This window comes from Microcaecilia unicolor, chromosome 1 (assembly GCF_901765095.1).
Source record: "Microcaecilia unicolor chromosome 1, aMicUni1.1, whole genome shotgun sequence".
Classification (NCBI taxonomy): Eukaryota; Metazoa; Chordata; class Amphibia; order Gymnophiona; family Siphonopidae; genus Microcaecilia; species Microcaecilia unicolor.
Window position 1 is genome coordinate 452125136 of NC_044031.1, and position 20346 is coordinate 452145481.

Consider the following 20346-nt stretch of genomic DNA (forward strand, 5'->3'; position numbering starts at 1 on the left):
GAACTCCTGGACGTTGCCCGGACGCCGCCGTGCGTTTGTCTGAACGAAAAGAGTTCCTCTGCTGAAAACGGGTACGTTCACCAAACCCCGCAGAGCGCCCCGGGCGATACCTGCGAGCTTTGCGAAAACGAGGCCTGGAAGAGGAGGGAAAAGAAGGACTTTTGGAAGAAGGCCTCAGCCTATCCTCAGGCAACCGTTGGGACTTAAGAGTCCCCTAGGTCCTTAATCTTCTCCAAATCCTCCCCAAATAAAAGAAGGCCCCAAAAGGGTAACCTCACCAGCCTTTGTTTAGAGGCCATGTCAGCCGCCCAATGCCGGAGCCAAAGAAGGTGGTGGGCAGCAACCGCACCACATACATCTGCTTAGCCGAAGCTCTGACCAGATCATAAAGGGTATCAGCCAAAAAAGACGGGGCAGACTCCATACGCGGGCCGACCTCAGCGAGGGAACCCGCTCCATCGGCGGGCTGCTCAACCGCCTGCTGCAACCAGGAAAGGCAGGCCCGGGCTGCATAGGAACTGCAAATAGTCACCCGTAAGGAAAGGCCCGAGATACCAAAGGACCGCTACAGCGCGGATTCCAGCCTGCATATCTTTCAAAGCGACCCCTCCTTCTACCGGGAGAGTAGTCTTTTTAGTCACAGTCATGACTAAAGCATTCACTTTAGGCATCCCAAAGAGGGTTAACTGACTTTCCCTCAGGGGGTAAAGTGACACATAGCCCTGGCCACCTTCAAGGGACCCTCAAGGTCAGACCAATGAGCTGAAATAAGCTCTTGGATGGAAGCATGCACGGGAAAAGCCTGAAAAAGTGCTAGCCATCCTAGGATTAAAAGAAGAGGCAGCACCCTTGTCAGGATCTTCAATACAAAGAGCCTGTAAAGGCATCAGAAATGAGAGCTGGCAGCTTGTCGCAGTGGAAAATCCGAACAGCTTTAGGGTCATCCAACTCCTGTGGCAAGCAGCCACCCTCATCTGGATCATCAGTCCGTGAGGGCCTGCCAAACCCCTCAGACTCCCCGAAACTAGACCACGGAGAACAGAGTGAAAAGTCCCCCTCAGACGGGGTATTCACTCGTCTACGCTTAGCATCAGCCAAAAGCTCGGAGGAAGAAATAAAGTCTCCAGCAGACACTGGGCTATAAAGAACCTCAGGCAGTGCTCTTTTTAACATAAAATCCTTATGCATCAGCAGCAGAAATTCAGGGGAGAAAAACTCACCCTGTACATCCGCCCCCACATTGGGGGAAGAGAAGGCAAAAGCTCCTCTAGAAACCTCGAAAAGAGACGTACCCCTGCACTCAGACCCCTCCGCAACCGTGAGGGTCGAGTTACGCGGTGCCTCCAAGATGGCGGCCGCCGCCAACTCCGGCGGGCAGGAAGTATCACCGCCCGCCATGCTCGTGCCAGCATAAGCATCTAGGCAGCTACTGATCTGCGTTTCCCACAGTGGGAGCAGCGCTTAACCCCTTCAGCAGCCATCAAATACAGAAAACAAAATGGCACTTTCACGCCAAAACTTACCCCGTACAGAGCACTGTCAGCGGGAACCTCTCCGGAGGAGCTGGGCACCACTCTCACCTCAGGAGATCGAGTCAAACGAGCTGCGGTCAACTGCACCAAACCAGGAGCTCAGGAGAAAGCCTCTCTCAGTTTTGTTTTTACTGTGAGGAAAGTTAGAGGCAGGCAGCCACAGAGGAACTCCGGGGAGGGGGAATGGGGAAAGGCAGGGACAGGGAAAATCAAGTGTGCCTTTAAAGTGGGCACCACCAGCCACAACACCCCCTGCTCTTCTGGCAAAGCACAGGAGCCACCCCCAGACAGAAATCCAGGAGCTGAGAAGCGATGTCCACAACTGCTGGGAGAGTCATACTGAAGGCAGAGGGGGTTGGGCGTCCTGGAACACCATGTGCTTTCAGTGTTCTCTATCTCCACCTGCTGGTAGGCGGATACAACCCATCAGTTAATGGATTCATCTGCTGTTGATGACAAGGAATGTTTGGTTACAGACGTCACTGCATATGGGATTTTAGGCTGAAACAAATTTCAATCCGTATACGAGTCATGTTACTGAAAAATTCTAGAACCACTTTCTAGTTTTATCTTATTTACTGATTATACAAGTGCAACAGTTACACACAGGAACCCAGAAATAACAGCAAATAAAGACCAGCATGATCCATCTAGTCTGTACAACAAGGCAGCCAGAGCAGCATCTGCAGGTTACAACTCCTTCATGATTGAACACTGGCATCACAGCTAGGGCAGTTGGCAATTTCCCATGCCTATCATATATTGGCAGTTCTATATGATGCCACAATATCACACAATCACACACCATGCCAATAGTCTGAACAGTGGTTTTATTATTGACATATCATAATCACATTCTATATCAATACATGTTGAAACTAACAATCCAACCATATTGATAAGTAACAATATTTTACTGTCTTCCCCTCCCCCATAGAGATACATAGCACTCTCACTCATAGTATAGGATATAAATGTGTAAAATATACATACTTGATTCAGACCTGTCATTGCCAGTCTGCCCAGCACTGGCCTCACTTCCCAACTCTCAGAGATGTTGTCAAATCTCACTCCAGCCCATCCCGATTTGTCTTTTGCCATTTTTAGGCCACAGACTGTAGAAGTCTACCTGGCACCAACCTTATTTCACAACTATCAGAATTGCCACTGAAGCCCACTCCAGCCCATTCTGAGCAACATTTAAATGCTGCTTTGCAAATAGATCATCAAAGCAGCTTAACCACCACACCTTCCCCAATGTTGAAAGTTAAATAAGACAAACATGCAGCTTAATCTCCCTCTGCTCAATCATACATCATAAAATCAGAGAGTAGGAGGGAAGAAGGGACACTGGGACTACCTCAGTACACTAAAGGCTCTATACAAAACTGCTGCTACTACCACATCCCAAAACATATTTTACCCTGGTCTTTATGGTTTTTACCATAACACACAAGTTCTTCTATCCTCAAAAAAAGTTGCATTTCAGTTATACTGACAAATGTTTAAAAAAAAAATCTATTTTCCCACTCCTCCAATTGCTGCAGTCAGATTTCCACAGCATTTAACTCTGAAAGGTGAACGTCTATAGTTAATTTCCACAGAGAATCACTTGCCCTCTGTCCATCACTGTTTACTTAGTACATTTATTACTCACCACTGCTTCATACAGCTCAAAGTAAGGTACAATAAATAAGAAAACATGAAACAGTAAAAATACAGCATTACTAAATAAACTACAGAAAGGAGAGACAAGAACCACCAATAAGACTCACAAAAGGACAAAAACTACAAACCCCTGAATTCTATAAAAAGACTTAAAAATTGCGCGCACAAATTTGGGCACCTGCCCAATTTAATTGAAGCCAATTAGCAGTAATAATTGAGATCTTAATTATTGATGTTAATTGGATTTAATTAAAATTTACATGTGGGTCCAAGGGAGCATGGTCATGGAAGGGTCATGAGTGGATCAGGGGCATTCCTTTAATTTACATGCGCTGTTATAGAATAAAGGGGATCCGTGCCTAAATTTAGGCATGGGGATTTACACCAAGGTTTTGTTGGTTGAGCCTAAAAGTAGTCGTGGTTCCTGGCACTGAGCGCTATTCTATAAAAGCACTTAACTTTAAACGCCTTTTACAGAACAGTGCTAAGTGCTATTTTTTTTCAACGATGATTTTTTAGACATCATTTATGGAATTTAGTCCATAACATGCTGACCAGTCCATCAAAACAAGCCCAAGAACATCAGTCAAGAGTCAGAATACTACACTCAAGTTGAGTATAAAGAGAACTACTTACAATTTCCTCCTCTAGAACCCCTCTGAAGGCTTGGTCCAGGGTACACTTCTTTTCATTTTCACTATGAAACAGAAAAAAAAAAAAGCTTCTATTTTTCCAAATGTACTCTAGCAAGACTACAAGGGGCAACTCCACCAAAGCATTTTCCCCTCCTTACCTTCCAGGCAGTTGGTTGAATGTTGCCAATAAAGGTTTGATGGTTTTGTTATTCAAAGCATCTCTGATGGAGCTCTGAAAGGGAAAAACAAGTTGTCAAAATAAGTTTACAGAAGGAACTAGCTGCATTCTCAACAAAACCTGACCTTAAAGCATACTGAACGGTATGGAAATAAAAAAAAGTGTTGAGAGCAATGCATTACATGGAGAAACTGGACCTTACCTGCTAATTTGCTTTTCTTTAGTCCCTCCGGAACTGATGGGTTGTGCATGCCTTCCAGCAGGTGAAGACTGAGAACTCTGACTCTAGTGAGAGCCAATAAGAACCCCTGCCAGCTAGAGCCAGATCCAGTATTATTGTAACGAAGCAGAAGAATGATAGCATAAGAACATCTGTGCATCCAAAAACCTGAGAAACCACGGGCACTAAGCTAACACTGAGCATATGCCTCGCGATCGAGTCGCATGAGGACACCTTCTCTGGGGTTTTTTTTTTTTTGGAACAGAATGCACTCACAAACCTACAACGCAGCTCCATTTACAACAAAACCTGAAGTTTCCACACAGAAAACCAAAAACACCAGAACAGCCGAGGGAGGGATCTGGGCCGGTCTGGAGGGATTAAAGGAAAGCAAATTAGCAGGTAAGGTCTAATTTCTCCTGCCTTAGCGTCCCTCCAGACTGGTCTAGAATATGACTGATGGGAAGTAACAAAGCAGTATACTCATGGGAGGGACCCAAGCAACCCCTGGTAAGAACAGAGGATCCAAAAACTGCATCCTTGCAACACTGCACATCCAACCTTTAATGTCTAGAAAAGGAATGTAAGGAAGACTAAGTTGCTGCCTTACAGACTTCCAAAGGTGGCACCAGAAAACGCTCCACCCACGACGATGCCTGTCCCCTGGTAGAGTGGGCCTTAACCCCCTAGGGAATGGGCTTTCCAGAAATAAGATAAGCAGAAGCTATCAGTTTCTTCAGCCACCGCGAAAGAGTAGGCTTAGAGACCGCCAGATCCTGACGCGAAACTCTGATCAGAAGAAACAGATGGTTTGACTTAAAATGAAATTCCTCTGTAGCCTTCAAATAATACCTCAGGACTCTCTTGACATCTGGACACTTCAAATGCCTCTGATCCTCCAACCCCGAAGAATCACCCAGGACAGGTAACACCACCGATTGGGACAAATGCAACCGAGACAACACCTTGGGAAGAAAGGAAGGAAGAGGACGCAAGATCATCCGGTCCTTCGCGAACTCCAAGAACGGGGACCTACAAGATAGAGCCTGCAATTCCGAAACCCTTCTAGCCAAAGCGATAGCCACTAAAATCACAGTCTTAAGGGTTAAGTCTTTCAACGTACAAGATGACAAAGGCTCAAACGGGGACTTCTTGAGAACCGTGAGAACCAAAGATCCCACAGTGGGAAACACTGACCAGGCGGGAGGACGAATGAGGCTCACTCAGCGTAAAAACAGGTAAGCGTCTGGATGACTTGCTAAGACTTTCCCCTTAACAAGGCCTTGTACTTTAAGGGAGGTCAAAGCCAGACCCTTGTCAAAACCACATAGCAAAAAAATCCAAAATTTGCAGAATTGAAGCGCAAAAGGGAGAGATATTAAGCTCCGCACACCACTCCTCAAAAATCCTCCAAGTCCTTATATAACTGACATACACCGATGCCTTGACCGAAGCATCGTGACAACCACGCACGCCGAATAACCTCTCTTCATCAAACGCGCCTGCTCAAGAACCAGGTCGTAAGACAAAATCGACCCGGGTCTGGATGAACCACCAGTCCCTGCACTAGCAGCCCTAGGGTCTCCGGAAACATGAGAGGAGTGTTGACAAGAAGGCGCTGATCGGTGTACCAATGCCTGCGTGGCCAATCCGGTGTCACCACTATCACTCAGCCCTCGTGGGATTTGACCATCTGCAGAAGCCGCCCTATCGGGGGCCACAGGGGAAACGCATAGAGAAGACCTGCCGGCTAAGGCTGCAGAAGAGAATCTACCCCCTGCGCTTTCACATCCCTTCGATGGCTGAAGAAAAGCAGAAGTTTTGATTTGAGAGTGGAAGCAAACAGGCCAATCACCGGAAGCCCCCAGTGCTCTACCACTGCTTTAAGGGCCATCTCGCTGAGGGCCCACTCCCTGGGATCCAGAGTGTTTCGACTGAGAAAATGTGCCTGCACATTCTCTACTCCTGCTACATGAGCCGCCAAAAGTGCTACCAGGTGCAACTCAGCCCACTCCATCTCTTGTTCCAACAGACGACTCCTCGTCCCCGCTTGTCGACTGATGTAAGCCACTGTCGTGGCATTGTCCCACATGACTGACTCGCACGACAACAGATGGAGAAATGCCTGAAGGGCCAACCGTATCGCTCTGGTTTCTAAAAGATTGATGGAACATGCCGCTTCTGGCCGCAACCAGAGGCCCTGCATATAGTGACCCTGACAGTACGCTCCCCAGCCCTTGAGACTGGCATCCGTCATGACCACTATCCATTGTGGGGGCTCCAGAGGCATGCCCTTGGAGAGTCTGGAAGCACAACGCCACCAGTGGAGACTCCCTCGGACCCGTGCTGGGAGGGGTAACTTCCTCAGCAGGGGATCCCTTTGCAGCAACCAGCGCAAAAGGAGCAACTTCTGAAGAGGCCTCATATGCGCCCTCGCCCAGGGTCCGCCTCTATCGTCGCCATCATGGACCCTAGCAGTTGAAGGTAATCCTTTGACATGGGCTTGAGGACTGCAACAACTGTTGCATCTGAGACTGCAACTTGAGGATTCGAGATGGGGGAAGAAAAACTTGACCCTGTCTGGTGTCGAAGCACACCCCCAGATAATCCAACAACTGAGACGGCTGTAGGTGACTCTTCTGCGAGTTGACCACCCAGCCCAGGGACTGTAGAAAGCTGACTAAACGATCTGTCATCTAAACACCTCTTGATAGGACTTCACTCTGATCAGCCAGTCGTCCAGATAATGATGAACTAGAATCCCTTCTGTTCTGAGCGTCGCTACCACCACCACCATAACCTTGGTAAATGTGCGATGCCAGACTGAAAGGCAGCACCCGAAACTGATAATGCCTGCCGAGCACTGCATAGCGCAGGAAACGCTGATGCGCTAACCGAATAGGAATGTGCAACTAAGCTTCTGTGAGATCTAGAACCGTGAGAAACTCTCTGGGCCAAACCGCTACGATGAACAACAGGGTCTCCATACGAAAGGAAGGCACTCAGAGCACGACTGACAGCTTTGAGATCCAGAATCGGTTGGAACGAACCTTCTTTCTTGGGAACTATGAAGTAAATAGAATACCGACCCTGCCTGAGCTCTGCGGAGGGAAAGGGACAAATAGCCTGAAGGTTGAGCAGTCTTTGCAGGGTCTGACGGACCACTACCTTCTTGAGGCGAGAACTGCAGGGAGACTCTAGGAAAGCGTCTGAGAGAGGACGCGCAAACTCTAAGGCGTACCCGTCTCAAACAACCTCCAGAACTCACTGATAGGAGATAAGGCCCACCTCTGATACAAGAGCCTCAGACGAGCTCCCACCGGAACCAGAGACTGGGCCTGAAAAACCTCATTGGGTAGAACGAGTGGCAGCTGGAAGAGGAGCCTGCTTCTCTACCCCCTCGCCGATTTCCTCGAAAGGACTGCATCCTCTGAAACAAAAAAAAAAAACGGGACCGCTGTGCTGGAACTGATCTCCCTAATCTATAACTTCCGAAATCTCGACCCCGGCTACAGCTCAAGAAGCCACCGCGACCAGACACTCTAGGCTGATCCTCAGGTAAACTAGGAACCTTGATATCTCCCAAACTACGGACCAACTTATCCAACTCCTCACCAAACAAAAGAGATCCCTTAAAAGGAAACCTACTGAGCTTAGACTTAAGAGGCTGCATCGGCTGACCAACCCCACAACCAAAGCGACCGCCTGGCCGCTACACTCAAAGCCACAGACTTAGACGAGGCCTGAAGCAAATCATATAAAGCGTCCACTAAAAAGGCTGCCCCCATTTTTAACTTAGCTACATCGGCATCTATAGCCAACAAATCATCCGTAGATCTATCCAGGACCTTTTCAGACCAGTGAAAACATGCTTTAGCTACCAAGGAACCACAAATAGCTGCTTGGATTGCCAACGCCAAGACATCAAAATTACTTTTTAACAAGGACTCTATACACTGGTCCTGCACATCTTTGAGGGCTGTACCGCCATCTACGGGAACTATATTTTGTTTGGTAACCGCGGAAACCACCGCATCTACCACCGGAGGCTTCAGAAGATCCTTATCAGAGTCTGGTACCGGATACAGACAAATCACAGACTTAGCGGAATTCGGGGCACCCCACTGCACCTGAATAATGTCCCTGATATCTCAGTGCATAGGAAAGGTTTTCCCAGGTCTCCGAATACCTTTCACCAGGAGGTCAACCTTCCTTTCCTCAACAGCCGGGAACTCCGGTTGTTCAAAGCCGCAATGTAGATAAAACTAAAGAAATCAGTTCTTGTAAATCATCTCTATGAAATATTCTCACCACTGAAGGGTCCTCTCCTGGGTGAAGGACCTCAGCACCAGAATCCAACTGATCATAGCCCTCATTAACCTGCCTGTCACCAAAAACCTCTGGGTCCTCCAAAGAGGGCATGTCCTGGTCTGGATCAGAACTTAAATCCTCCTCCAGATTCCAAGACTGCCTAGGATGCATTGCAGCCACCAACTGACTCTCAGAGTGCTTTCTTACAGAGGCATCTGTGGAAGGAGGATTATTTTTTGAAGCAAAAAGGCCTTGTACATCTGCAAGACAAATTCAGGAGGAAAACTACCTTCTGAACCTGCAGGCAAATCCAACCCCCCATGGGCTGGAACGCCGAAATAATGGGCACATGAGCTGAGTACAAGCAGCTGCTGGAGGAGACAAAAAGGCGGTGCTTCCCGCCAAAAACCGGCCCCGGCTGCTTGTCTGGGGAAACACCTGCCTCCAACCCCCCCAATGCCAGCACTGCCGAAACACACAGAACAGTCGCCGATTCAGGCAAGATCTCCACAGCGGTGCAGTATTTACAGCAACCACTGGAACTCAGACCCCGCCACTGACAGACAGCGCAGTGGCAGAGCTTCTTGGCCATAACGAGGGCAAGAACACCGACATGGTCTTAAATGAGTTATTTTTTGCACAACCTCTGCAACTAAAATGCCCCAGTTTGACAGAGGAGGAGGCTAGCCGCTAATGAAAAAGAAACAAAGCTGCTTTGCTGGTCTGACCAGAGAACAGCTGATCAAGGAAATAAATAAATAAATAATATATATACACATACATACATATACCCACACATTTTTTTTTTAGGCTGCCTCTACCACTATGCTTTTGTGATTTATAATAGGTGAAGTTTACGTCCGTAACATATGATTTGTTGAGCATGTTTTGTGCACCATTGCATTCAAATCAGTACCTGTGTTTTAATGTTATAAAACTCTATTGTGCTTTCTGGCAATGTGTAAAGTGATGTGGTCGCCGTGTGGCAATGTGTGTAATGGTTATTCAGTGTCAAGCAACATAAAGCCGTATTTCAACTATATAGTTTTAATGGATAATATTTCTCTTCCACTCTAGAATATGAACTCAAAAGATATAGGAATATAAGATGTGCCATACTGCCTCAGAATAAAGTTCTTATCCTGTCTTGTACAGTGGCCAGGCTGTGTCACAGGTATAGGCAGGATCCCAAGGAGTAGCTCATTTCTTTTCTCATACACAAAAATACCTGTCTATGGACTTTTTCTCCAGGAGCTTGTTTAAATCCTTTGTTGACCCAGTTATATTAATGATGTTGACATCATCCTCTGAAAATAAATTACATTTAAAAAATACTTCAGTTTGTAAAGTGTGCACTGCTTGCATGTAGTACTCCGGAGGAAAGGAGAAACAGGGGTGATATGATACAGACGTTCAAATATTTGAAAGGTATTAATCCGCAAACGAACTTTTTCCGGAGATGGGAAGGCGGTAGAACGAGAGGACATGAAATGAGATTGAAGGGGGACAGACTCAAGAAAAATGTTAGGAAGTATTTTTTCACGGAGAGAGTAGGGGATGCTTGGAATGCCCTCCCGCGGGAGGTGGTGGAAATGAAAACGGTAACGGATTCAAACATGCGTGGGATAAGCATAAAGGAATCCTGTGCAGAAGGAATGGATCCTCAGGAGCTTAGTCGAGATTGTGAGGCGGGGCTGGTGGTTGGGAGGCGGGGATAGTGCTGGGCAGACTTATACGGTCTGTGCCCTAAAGAGCACAGGTACAAATCAAAGTAGGGTATACACAAAAAGTAGCACATATGAGTTATCTTGTTGGGCAGACTGGATGGACCGTGCAGGTCTTTTTCTGCCATCATCTACTATGTTACTCCCTGTCTAACCAGCTCTTCCCCCAAAGAGACTGTGGCACTCACAGTATCAGTCAATAACTGCTGATTCTAGCGAGGTCAAGGGGGAAGGGACCCGGCCTTCCAAGTTTGGCACCCCCAAGGTTTTTACAGGACTCCACAGGCCTCAGCCTTTAACCACAGGCTAAACCCATGGATGCACAGAGAAATTAACTCAGAGGAGCAACACTAACCTTACAGCACAAAACTCTACTAAACTAGAAATAAAGAAAATAAATAAGAAGAAAAGAGAATGAGATTGAAGGGCTCACCACCTTCCACATGCTGGAGACTGAGAATACTAGATCTGGCTCTAGCTGGCAGGGGTTCTTATTGGCTCTCACTACAGTGAGAGTTCTCAGTCTCCACCTGCTAGAAGGTATAAACAACCCATCAGTCACATTCTGGGCCGGTCTGGAGGGACGCTAAGGAATTGGTATGAAACATGGTTAGGAGGGGGATGGGGGGATACCTCAAGAGGTCCTAGCACAAGACTAAAGTCTTTCACATTCGGTCACACTTACAAATATGCCTCAGATGGGCGTGAAAAAGACATTAACACACAAATGCAACATGTTGACCTATGAATAATGAGTTAGTGGTTACAGTACAGCTCCCAGTGTGATGATCACATCCCTAAAGCCATCACTACAAACTGGTTGGCTTGTTGGAAGTGGAGGAGTAGCCTAATGGCTAGTGCAGTGCCCTGAGAACCACGGGAACCGGGTTTGATTTCCACTGCAGCTCCTTGTGACTCTGGGCAAGTCACTGAAACCTCCACTGCCACAGGTACAAAATAAGTACCTGTATGTAATATGTAAACCTCTTTGATTGTAACTACAGAAAGGCGGTATATAAAATCCCATCCCCTTTCCCACCTCTACTAAAACTGACATTAATCTGCCAAAATTTGTATACAAGTATGGAGACTGAATTAATCTCACTCCCTCGGGTTAGCCCGTAATCCTGATTGGGAGTCGTGCAGTATGGAGAATTTAAGTAGTTGGTGAGTTGATTGGTCATCATTCCTTCCGTTAATTTGGTTATCAGAGGAATAGATGCTACTGGGCGGTAGTTGGTTAAGTCGCTTGTGCTTTTCTTTGCATCTTTGGGTATGGGGGTGAGTAAAATATTTCCTTTATCCTTTGGGAAGAGTCCGTTTTGTAGCATATAGTTTAGATGCTCCATGAGGTCTGATATGAGTTGTTGAGGGGCAGACTTTATTAGGTTATTAGGGCATATGTCTAATTTGCAGTGAGACTTGGCGAACCTTTTGAGCTTTTGGGAGATGTTGTCTTCCGATAGCGTTTTGAAGTTGGTCCAGGTTCTGTCCGCTGGGTATTCACCAGGGTTTGGGTCTAGACAATCAAGGAGTTTTGTGTAATCGGTGGTGTTGACAGGTATCAAGAGACGTAGTTTTGTGATTTTCTCATTGAAGTATTTCGCGAGATGGTCTGCTGCTGGTTTTTCTGTGTTGTTAGAAGTCACCGGTGTAGTATCCAATAATCTGTTCACGAGTTGGAAGAGTTTGTGTGTGTCCTTGTAGTCTGGTCCAATTTTAGTTTTGTAATATAGTCTTTTAGTTTATTTATATTTTCTTTGTAGTTGTTTCCAAGCGATGAGTGTGGAATCGTCTTTCTTTTTGTTCCATGCTCGTTCTAACCTTCTAACTTGCGTTTTTAGCTTTTTCAGTTCTTCATTGAACCATGGTATTGAGTTCTTTCTGTGTGAGGTTTTGGTTTGAAGTGGTGCTACGTTGTCTAATGTTTCTGCATCTATTGTCCCATTCTTGAAGAAATTGGTTTGTGCCTGTCTTTGTAGACCATCCATTATCATAGAACTGTTGCCAGAAGAATATTAACGGATCTATTTTGCCTCTTGTGGTTTAGGTTATTCGTTCTTGTTTGTGGGGTGAATCTTTCATTCGCCATTGGAGGGAGAAGTTTGCTATATAGTGGTTGGACCATGGTACGGGTGTCCATTTTATTTCTGTTAGTACCAGATTTAAGTCAGGGGCGAATTTGTGTGTAATGATGTCTAGTGCATATCCTTTAGTATGGGTTTGCTGCGTATTTGGTCTATGAAGGTCCCATAGTTGGAGGAATTCTTCGCATTCTTGGGCGTTTGTTGAGGTAGGATCTTCAAGGTGTAGGCTGATATCCCCTACTATAAGTAGGTTTGAGGTAGAGACACATGTATTCGATATGAAGTCCATAAAGTGTGTTTGGCAGTCTTGCCAATTACCTGGCGGTCTGTAGAGCAGGATTACGTTAAGGTGTTCCAGCTGTGACCACCAAAAACATCTGTTTATCCGACACCTGAAACAAATCATAGAAGAAAACTGGCAATTAAGCCGGCCTCGATGCTACATCTGGCAAGTGAGGAAGCGGTTGATTGCCTGCCTTCTGGAAGGGATCCGAAATCTGTTACCGCCAGGCTACAGCTCACCCTAGCAGCCTACAAACTGCAGATAGCCACCTCCAGGGAGAGAGAACTGAAATATCAGCAGAAAGCTGTGCTGAAATCATCCATTGATACTAAGCTGGCTTGAAGGGAACCATAGAGATGGGAACCAAAGCAGAGAAGGAACCTCTGAAGTGGTCTGATACAGACTCAGGCCCATGGGGAAATGTCCAAGAAAGAGAACCTTGTGCCCATAACTTGAACCTATATTTCCATATCCTGGACCTGGTAGGGAAAGTACAACCTGACTTGGGTTGGCATCTGTTACTGAGGAGCAAAAGAAAGAAAGGACTTCCCAAGCCTATATGGAACAGCAATCCCCAATAAGCCAAGATTTGTGAGGGAAACAACTGTCTCTTGGTGACACTGATTACCAATCCTAAGGACTGAAGACGAGTAGGTATCTTGGATGAAGTTTGCATCTCTTGATAGAGACAGCCGCAACTCAGTCAGTTACAAGGTATGGATGAACCTGCAACCCATCCTCACGAAGGAAAGCTGCCACTACCACCATGACCTTGCAAAAATGTCCTCGGCAACATGGAAAGGCTGAATTACATGGTCATAAATCGCTAAGATCCCTCTGCAGCAAGAAGCACTGGGAATATGAAAGTAAGTTTCCTTGAGGTCCAGGGAGGCTAGAAACTCTCCCCACCAGACAGAACTATTACACACTGCAAGGTTCCCACTGTGAAAAGTTGAACTGTAAACACCCTAGACTCTTATGATGTCCAAACTCAGCTGGAAGGAAGCTCCCTGGTTGGAACTACAAAGCAAAGGGAACAACTTCCCATTCCCCAATTGCAACTGGGGACAGACTCGACTGTGCCTAAAGGAAGAAACGTTGGCAAGTTGGCAAGAACTGCCTGACAGTGTTTGAACTTGCATGTAGACTCCAAGAAAAATCTGTAGTGAAGTCCAGGTTGTAACTGTGTGATAGAAAAACTAAGACACATTTGAGCTGAGGTAATTTTGGTCTACTCCTCTTGAAACCAATACAGGAGTCTTGCCTGAGGAGTGAACTGAGAACCCATCATTGGAAGATGCAGCAGGCATAGGTTGACCTGGAGTTGAAACAGAGCTCATTCTACCAGCAGCCAGGTTGCTTGTCGTAGTGGAAGTGGAAACCCTAAAAGTGGTTTTCCTGGCCCCACAAAACCTACGACAAAACCAAGCGGATTAAAAATCATCCTTAAAATCGTCCTGTGGCTATCTCCAAGACTTAGAAGCCCCTCAGGTCTTTAACCAACTGCCCTAGATCTTCTACAGTCCCAAGATTACTTCCAAAAGGCAGGTTGCCAAATGTGACTTGGAAGCCACATCAGTGGTCTGATGCCTAAGCCAGCGCTAACTTCTTGCAGAAAGGGACAAGAATTGGCTGGTGTGACTGTGCAGGTATAACTGCTGCAAACTGGAGCTAACAAGTGTGGCTGAGAACCAGAGACAGATGGCGTAGCAGAATATGGCTGTTGCACCATTGCACACTACAGATAGCAAGCTGCAGTGGGTCATGAAGCAGCACCCCTAGAGCTTTGTGCTCACTCTCAGCTGATTGCAACAACTATTGTTACCTCTACACTGAAGTAGCTCCTGGACCACTCCTCATGAAATGTAGGTATCTCATAAAATGAAAAGATGCCAAAAACACCATATAATCAATCAGAGGTACCGGGTACGCTGCAGATACTGGGGTAGCTGAGGCTAGTATGCAAATGTGTGGCCAGTATCAGTGTGCAAAGAGAGAGAAGGGAAATCTTTAGTACAATAGAGTTCTGATAACTGTTCCAGTCATGTACAAACTACTTGGCCAGGCAAGCAAGAGAGAATGAAATAAATATGCCCCACTGGAAACCTAGCTGAGCCCACAGTTTCTAATAGGATGGATAAAATCAGCCTTGAACCTGTAACCTTCAGGCTGAAAGGCCAGCCACCCTCCTGAATAAAACTAGTTTGATGTACACAGTACACAAGACACAGAACAAATGCCACCAGGGCAGCACAGAGGGTGCAGAATTACCATGGAAACCGAGAGAAACCTGAGAGGCCTGCACTAGCCTCAAAATGTAACATTTCTCACAGAAACATGGCGTCAACAGCCTTAAGCCTAACTAAACAAACTGTACTGCCATGCTCTGAGAAACGGGAAGAGGGGAAGAGGGAAAGAGTGAAAAACCTAGAGTAGGATTCCTAATCCTGATCCCTTTCTCCCTTCCATTAATCATGTGCACACACCCTGAACCTCCTCAAAGAGGGTCCAGAAATATTCTTAGTGTATATCACCTAGTGAAGCACAGGCATCTCTACCAGAAGACTTTCAGATAGTCAGTACTTTCCAAGCTGCAGCGTAAGGCTCTCGCTGCCACAGAACAGCCACAGAGATCTTGCCCCTGAAAAGTTGCGTGAGACTCAAAGCTGTGGGAGACCTGAGGACTCCCACAGGAGTCTGCAAACCGCCCCAGGCCTCCTTCCTTAGAAGCCCTTAAATACCAAATATGAAGAAACTGGGAGTGATCCATCCCAGTTCCCCAGTCACATTTCTGAAAAGCCTACATATAAAATTACCTGAATCGCAAGCAAATCAGGACCCAGGGGAGCGCTGGGGCTTCAGCATTGCCATGTGGAGTGGCAAGAAAGATGGCGCACGCACACCCAAGAAAACAACTAACCTGCGCCCACCAAAATGAGCTGGGAGGGAAGGAGCACACCGCTCCACGGAGTTGGGCTGGACAGTGGATCTCCCACTCTGCGAGCCACTTTTGCTCTGCCCCACCGGCGCAGATAGGATAATGACTACTCACCCCCTCGGGAATCGCTGTCGCATGCCAAGTCGGTCCTCACACCATTCAGTCAGTATTGCAAACCGGCATGAGTTTGCTGTGCTGGACAAATCAGACTGAGTAGATTTTTTTTTTTTTTAAACAGTGCTGAACGGCATTTTTTTTTTTTTAAAGGCAGGAGAGGACGCCGGAGCTAAGGAAACCTCAGACTCCTTTTAAAGTCAGGAGTGTGAGAACCACAAACCCCAGTCAGGCAGAGAGGAGGGGTTGATGGGGGAGGTCAATATTCCATCCTCATTCTTCTTGATCTTTCCGCTGCTTTTGACACTGTCGATCACAGCATGCTTCTCGATACCCTGTCCTCACTTGGATTCCAGGGCTCTGTCCTTTCCTGGTTCTCTTCCTACCTCTCCCTCCGCACCTTTAGTGTTCACTCTGGTGGATCCTCTTCTACTTCTATCCCTCTGCCTGTCGGCGTACCTCAGGGTTCTGTTCTTGGTCCCCTCCTCTTTTCTATCTACACTTCTTCCCTTGGTTCATTAATCTCATCCCATGGCTTTTCCTACCATCTCTATGCTGATGACTCCCAAATCTACCTTTCTACCCCTGATATCTCACCTTGCATCCAAACCAAAGTTTCAGCGTGCTTGTCTGACATTGCTGTCTGGATGTCTCAACGCCACCTGAAATTAAATATGACCAACACCGAGCTTCTCATTTTCCCCCCCAAACCCACCTCCCCGCTCCCCCCGTTTTCTATTTCTGTTGGCGGCTCTCTCATTCTCCCTGTCTCCTCAGCTCGAAACTTTGGGGTCATCTTTGACTCTTCTCTCTCCTTCTCTGCTCATATATAGCAGATTGCCAAGACCTGTCGTTTCTTTCTTTACAACATCCGTAAAATCCGCCCCTTTCTTTCCGAGCACTCTACCAAAACCCTCATCCACACCCTTGTCACCTCTCGTTTAGACTACTGCAATCTGCTTCTTGCTGGCCCCCCACTTAGTCACCTCTCCCCTCTCCAGTCGGTTCAAAACTCTGCTGCCCGTCTCATCTTCCGCCAGGGTCGCTTTACTCATACTACCCCTCTCCTCAAGACCCTTCACTGGCTCCCTATCCGTTTTCGCATCCTGTTCAAACTTCTACTCACTCTGCTGCTCCCCAGTATCTCTCCACACTCGTCCTTCCCTACACCCCTTCCCGTGCACTCCGCTCCATGGATAAATCCTTCTTATCTGTTTCCTTCTCCACTACTGCCAACTCCAGACTTCGCGCCTTCTGTCTTGCTGCACCCTACGCATGGAATAAACTTCCTGAGCCCCTACGTTTTGCCCCATCCTTGGCCACCTTTAAATCTAGACTGAAAGCCCACCTCTTTAACATTGCTTTTGACTCGTAACCACTCTCCTCCAGCTACCCTCCTCTCTTCCTTCACGTTCACATTAATTGATTTGATTACTTTATTTTTTTTTGTCTATTAGATTGTAAGCTCTTTGAGCAGGGACTGTCTTTCTTCTATGTTTGTGCAGCGCTGCGTATGCCTTGTAGCGCTATAGAAATGCTAAATAGTAGTAGTAGTAGGGAGGAACCTGGCACCATTAGGTGTGCACCCAATTCCCAAGACTGGGACACCTCAGACCCCAGAAGCTCAACTAGACCCAGGGGACCAGGCCAGGAGCCAATCAATCCACAGCTGCACAGATATGACCATCCACCTGCTAGATAGAGAGAATACTGAAGTTAAGGTGACTGCACATGACCACATATAGTAAACATCTGAAGTTCTCTTTATCTCCACCTGCTGGAAGAAGGACATAACCCACAAGTCTCTGGATTGATCTGTGGGACGCTATGGAAGGAAGCCAGTTTTGCTTAGAATGTTCCAGCAGAAATCTGAACGTCCCAGTCAGGATGTTCACAAATTTGATCATTTTACTCAAGACTGTTGAATATTAGTGAAATACATATAAGGACACCAAACACATATGTGTTTGCTGGCACAGGGAGCAGAAACTTCATACATTTATACAATTAAAAAAAAAAGAGCAACATCAATTTGGATTCCACACATTTAAGTGCTGCTGTTGCAACATACATGTTTAAGTGCTGGATTTTGCAAAACTACGTACAAGGGGAGTCAAGTAAGGAGCTGAGTGAAATAACTTAAAAAAAAAAAAAAAAGTTTTGCACCGACTCCTTACAAACTGTCCCCCTCAAGAATTACCCCTCACAAATTCATCTGCACCTAATTGCTCACCCCAAAAAACTATCCCTTGAAACCTGCCCAGGACCACAAACTGCTCCAAGCAACTTTACTACTATCCTGTATACTGCCCCCATTAATTGTACATCACCCCACAAACTGCCTGCTCTCTAAAATCCACCCCTGCAAGTGCAAGAAATCTCCCCCCAATTGCCCCAACTCTAAAAGCTATCCCCCCACAACCCCTCCACCCTGCTTATAGCCCTACATTTTAAAATACTTCCCTTCTAATGCCCCTATCCCCAAAACTACCCCATGATTGCACTAGGCCCACAAACTGCTTCTACCTTTCCTGCCCAGCGCAGCTGTAGACCTGTCTAGCTCCCGGCACTGCTTCACAATGGCTGCCGAGAGTTCAAGCTGTGACCTTGCAAGACCTCTGCGGAAGTCTCACAAGGCCACTGCTTGAACTCTCGGAAGCCATTCTGAAGCGGCACCAGGAGAAAGATAGGTCTGCAGCCATGCCAGGCAGGAAAGAGGGGAGTGGGTTTTGCCAGCCTGCCCGTTTGTCTGGATTTGCGGACGAACAGGCAGGCTAGTGGGCGGACGGACGGGCCTCAGGGTGTCCTATCCTCCCCTCCTTTACCTTATTGTAGTGCTCTGGTGGTCTAGTGGTCTCTTCAGGGCAGGAAAAAAAAAAAAAAGAGGACATGTCTGGGTAAAACCATACATATGGTAATCCTAGGGGGAAGGGCAGAAGCAAGTCTAGTTCAAAAACACATGAAATAAAAGCCCTTAATAGCAGAGAACAGTTTTCAAATACAGTGCCCAGTAAACAATATCAAATAAGAGTTTTTAAAAAATACAGTGCAAACAGAACAGGCAAGGTAAAAAAGGATTAGCCAGGTAGAAATGAGAGGGCAGAAAGAGAACAGAAATGAGAGGGCAGAAAGACAGCAGCTGGACTAAGGTCATGAGAGCCTGCAATATCAACTCCCCAACTCTATCCGGTGGGACTGAAGAATCGGTTCAAAACCCTGGAGGCAGAAGAGCTCAAAACATCTGAAAAACAAGAGATGATGATCAATAATCCCAAAGCTGTGAGATCAGTGGCCAACAAGAAACAAAAGGTAGTGGTTGTTGGTGATTCTCTTCTGAGGGCCACTGAGTCACCCATCTGTAGACCAGACATGTTTTCCAGGGAGGTGTGCTGTCTGCCTGGTGCCAAGATTCGAGATGTAGCAGAAAGATTGCCTAGACTCATCAAGCCTACTGTCCATTAAACTATGTTACTCATCCATGTTGGCATAAATGATACTGCTAAGCATCCTACTGAACAGATCAAACATGACTTCATGGCTCTGGGTTGGAGGGTAAAGCACTTGGGCGCGTAGGGGGGGGGGGGGGGTGTTCGCATCGATCTTTCTGGTTGAAGGTAAAGGTCAAACGAGGGACACTAGCATCCTAGAACTAAATGTATGGCTGCGTGGATGGTGCTAACTCGAGCACTTTGGTTTCCTAGACAATGGGATGGTTTTCCAAGAACTACTAAGCTGCAATCTTGTCCATCTCTCAAGGAAGGAACGTAGTGTTTTCAGTACCAGACTAGCTACTGTACTAAAAAGGGTTTTAAACTAAATTTTCTGCGGATGGGTGAGAAAAGCCCTAAAGTCCTCAATAGCCCACAGGAAGGTAAGACACCGAAACCCTTATAGAAAGGGGGAAAAAAAAAGAGTAACACCTGGACAGCCTTATATACCAATGTCTGTAGTATGAGAAACAAATTACTAGATCTAGAGGCTGCAATGATATAAGCCGACTTGGATTTAGTGGCAGTCACGGAGACATGGTTCACAGAATACCACGACTGGGATATAGTTATACCTGGCAATAATCTACTCAGGAAGGACAGGATGAAAAAAGGGTGGAGTGGCACTATATGTTAAGAATAATATTAATGTGACAGAACTGCAGGACATATGGGGTAAGGAAGAAACGCTGTGAGTTAAACTGAAAAGATAGCTAGGAAAGGGAAATTACTACTGATAGGTGATTTTAGTATGCCGGATGTCGACTGGGGTGCCCCTGCTGCAGGGTCATCTAGAAGCAAAGGGATGTTGGATTCTCTACAGGAAGAATTGTTTCAGCAGTGGGTGACAGAACTGACACAGGATGGAGCTATTCTAGACCTAGTGCTTACAAATGGAGACAATGTTTCTGATGTTACAGTGGGAGATCATTTGACATCTAGTGATCACCGAATGGTGTGGTTCAATATTATGACAATGGAGAGGGCTTATTCGAGTTTGAAGGTTCTAGATTTCAAAAGACCTAACTTTGCTGAGATGGGGAAATTTCTCAAGGAAGAGCTAGTTGGATAGGAACAGCTAAAGAAAGAAGAACTGCAATGGGTGAAACTGAAAGGAGCCATCTTAAAGACGACCAACCTTTTTGTTTGTAAACTATATAAGCTGAGG

General features: G+C 46.4%; 1 protein-coding gene across 1 annotated transcript in view; it reads right to left on the bottom strand.

The window, feature by feature from the left end:
- Positions 1-20346, bottom strand: part of THOC1 (THO complex 1) — a 131635-nt gene that overhangs the window by 109062 nt on the left and 2227 nt on the right. Inside the window, exons 2-3 of the mRNA XM_030212935.1 lie at positions 3994-4067; positions 3837-3897 (exon numbers count right to left, since the gene is read on the bottom strand). Of these exons, the coding sequence (XP_030068795.1) occupies positions 3837-3897; positions 3994-4067 (135 nt within the window). The remainder of the gene's footprint in view (positions 1-3836; positions 3898-3993; positions 4068-20346) is intronic.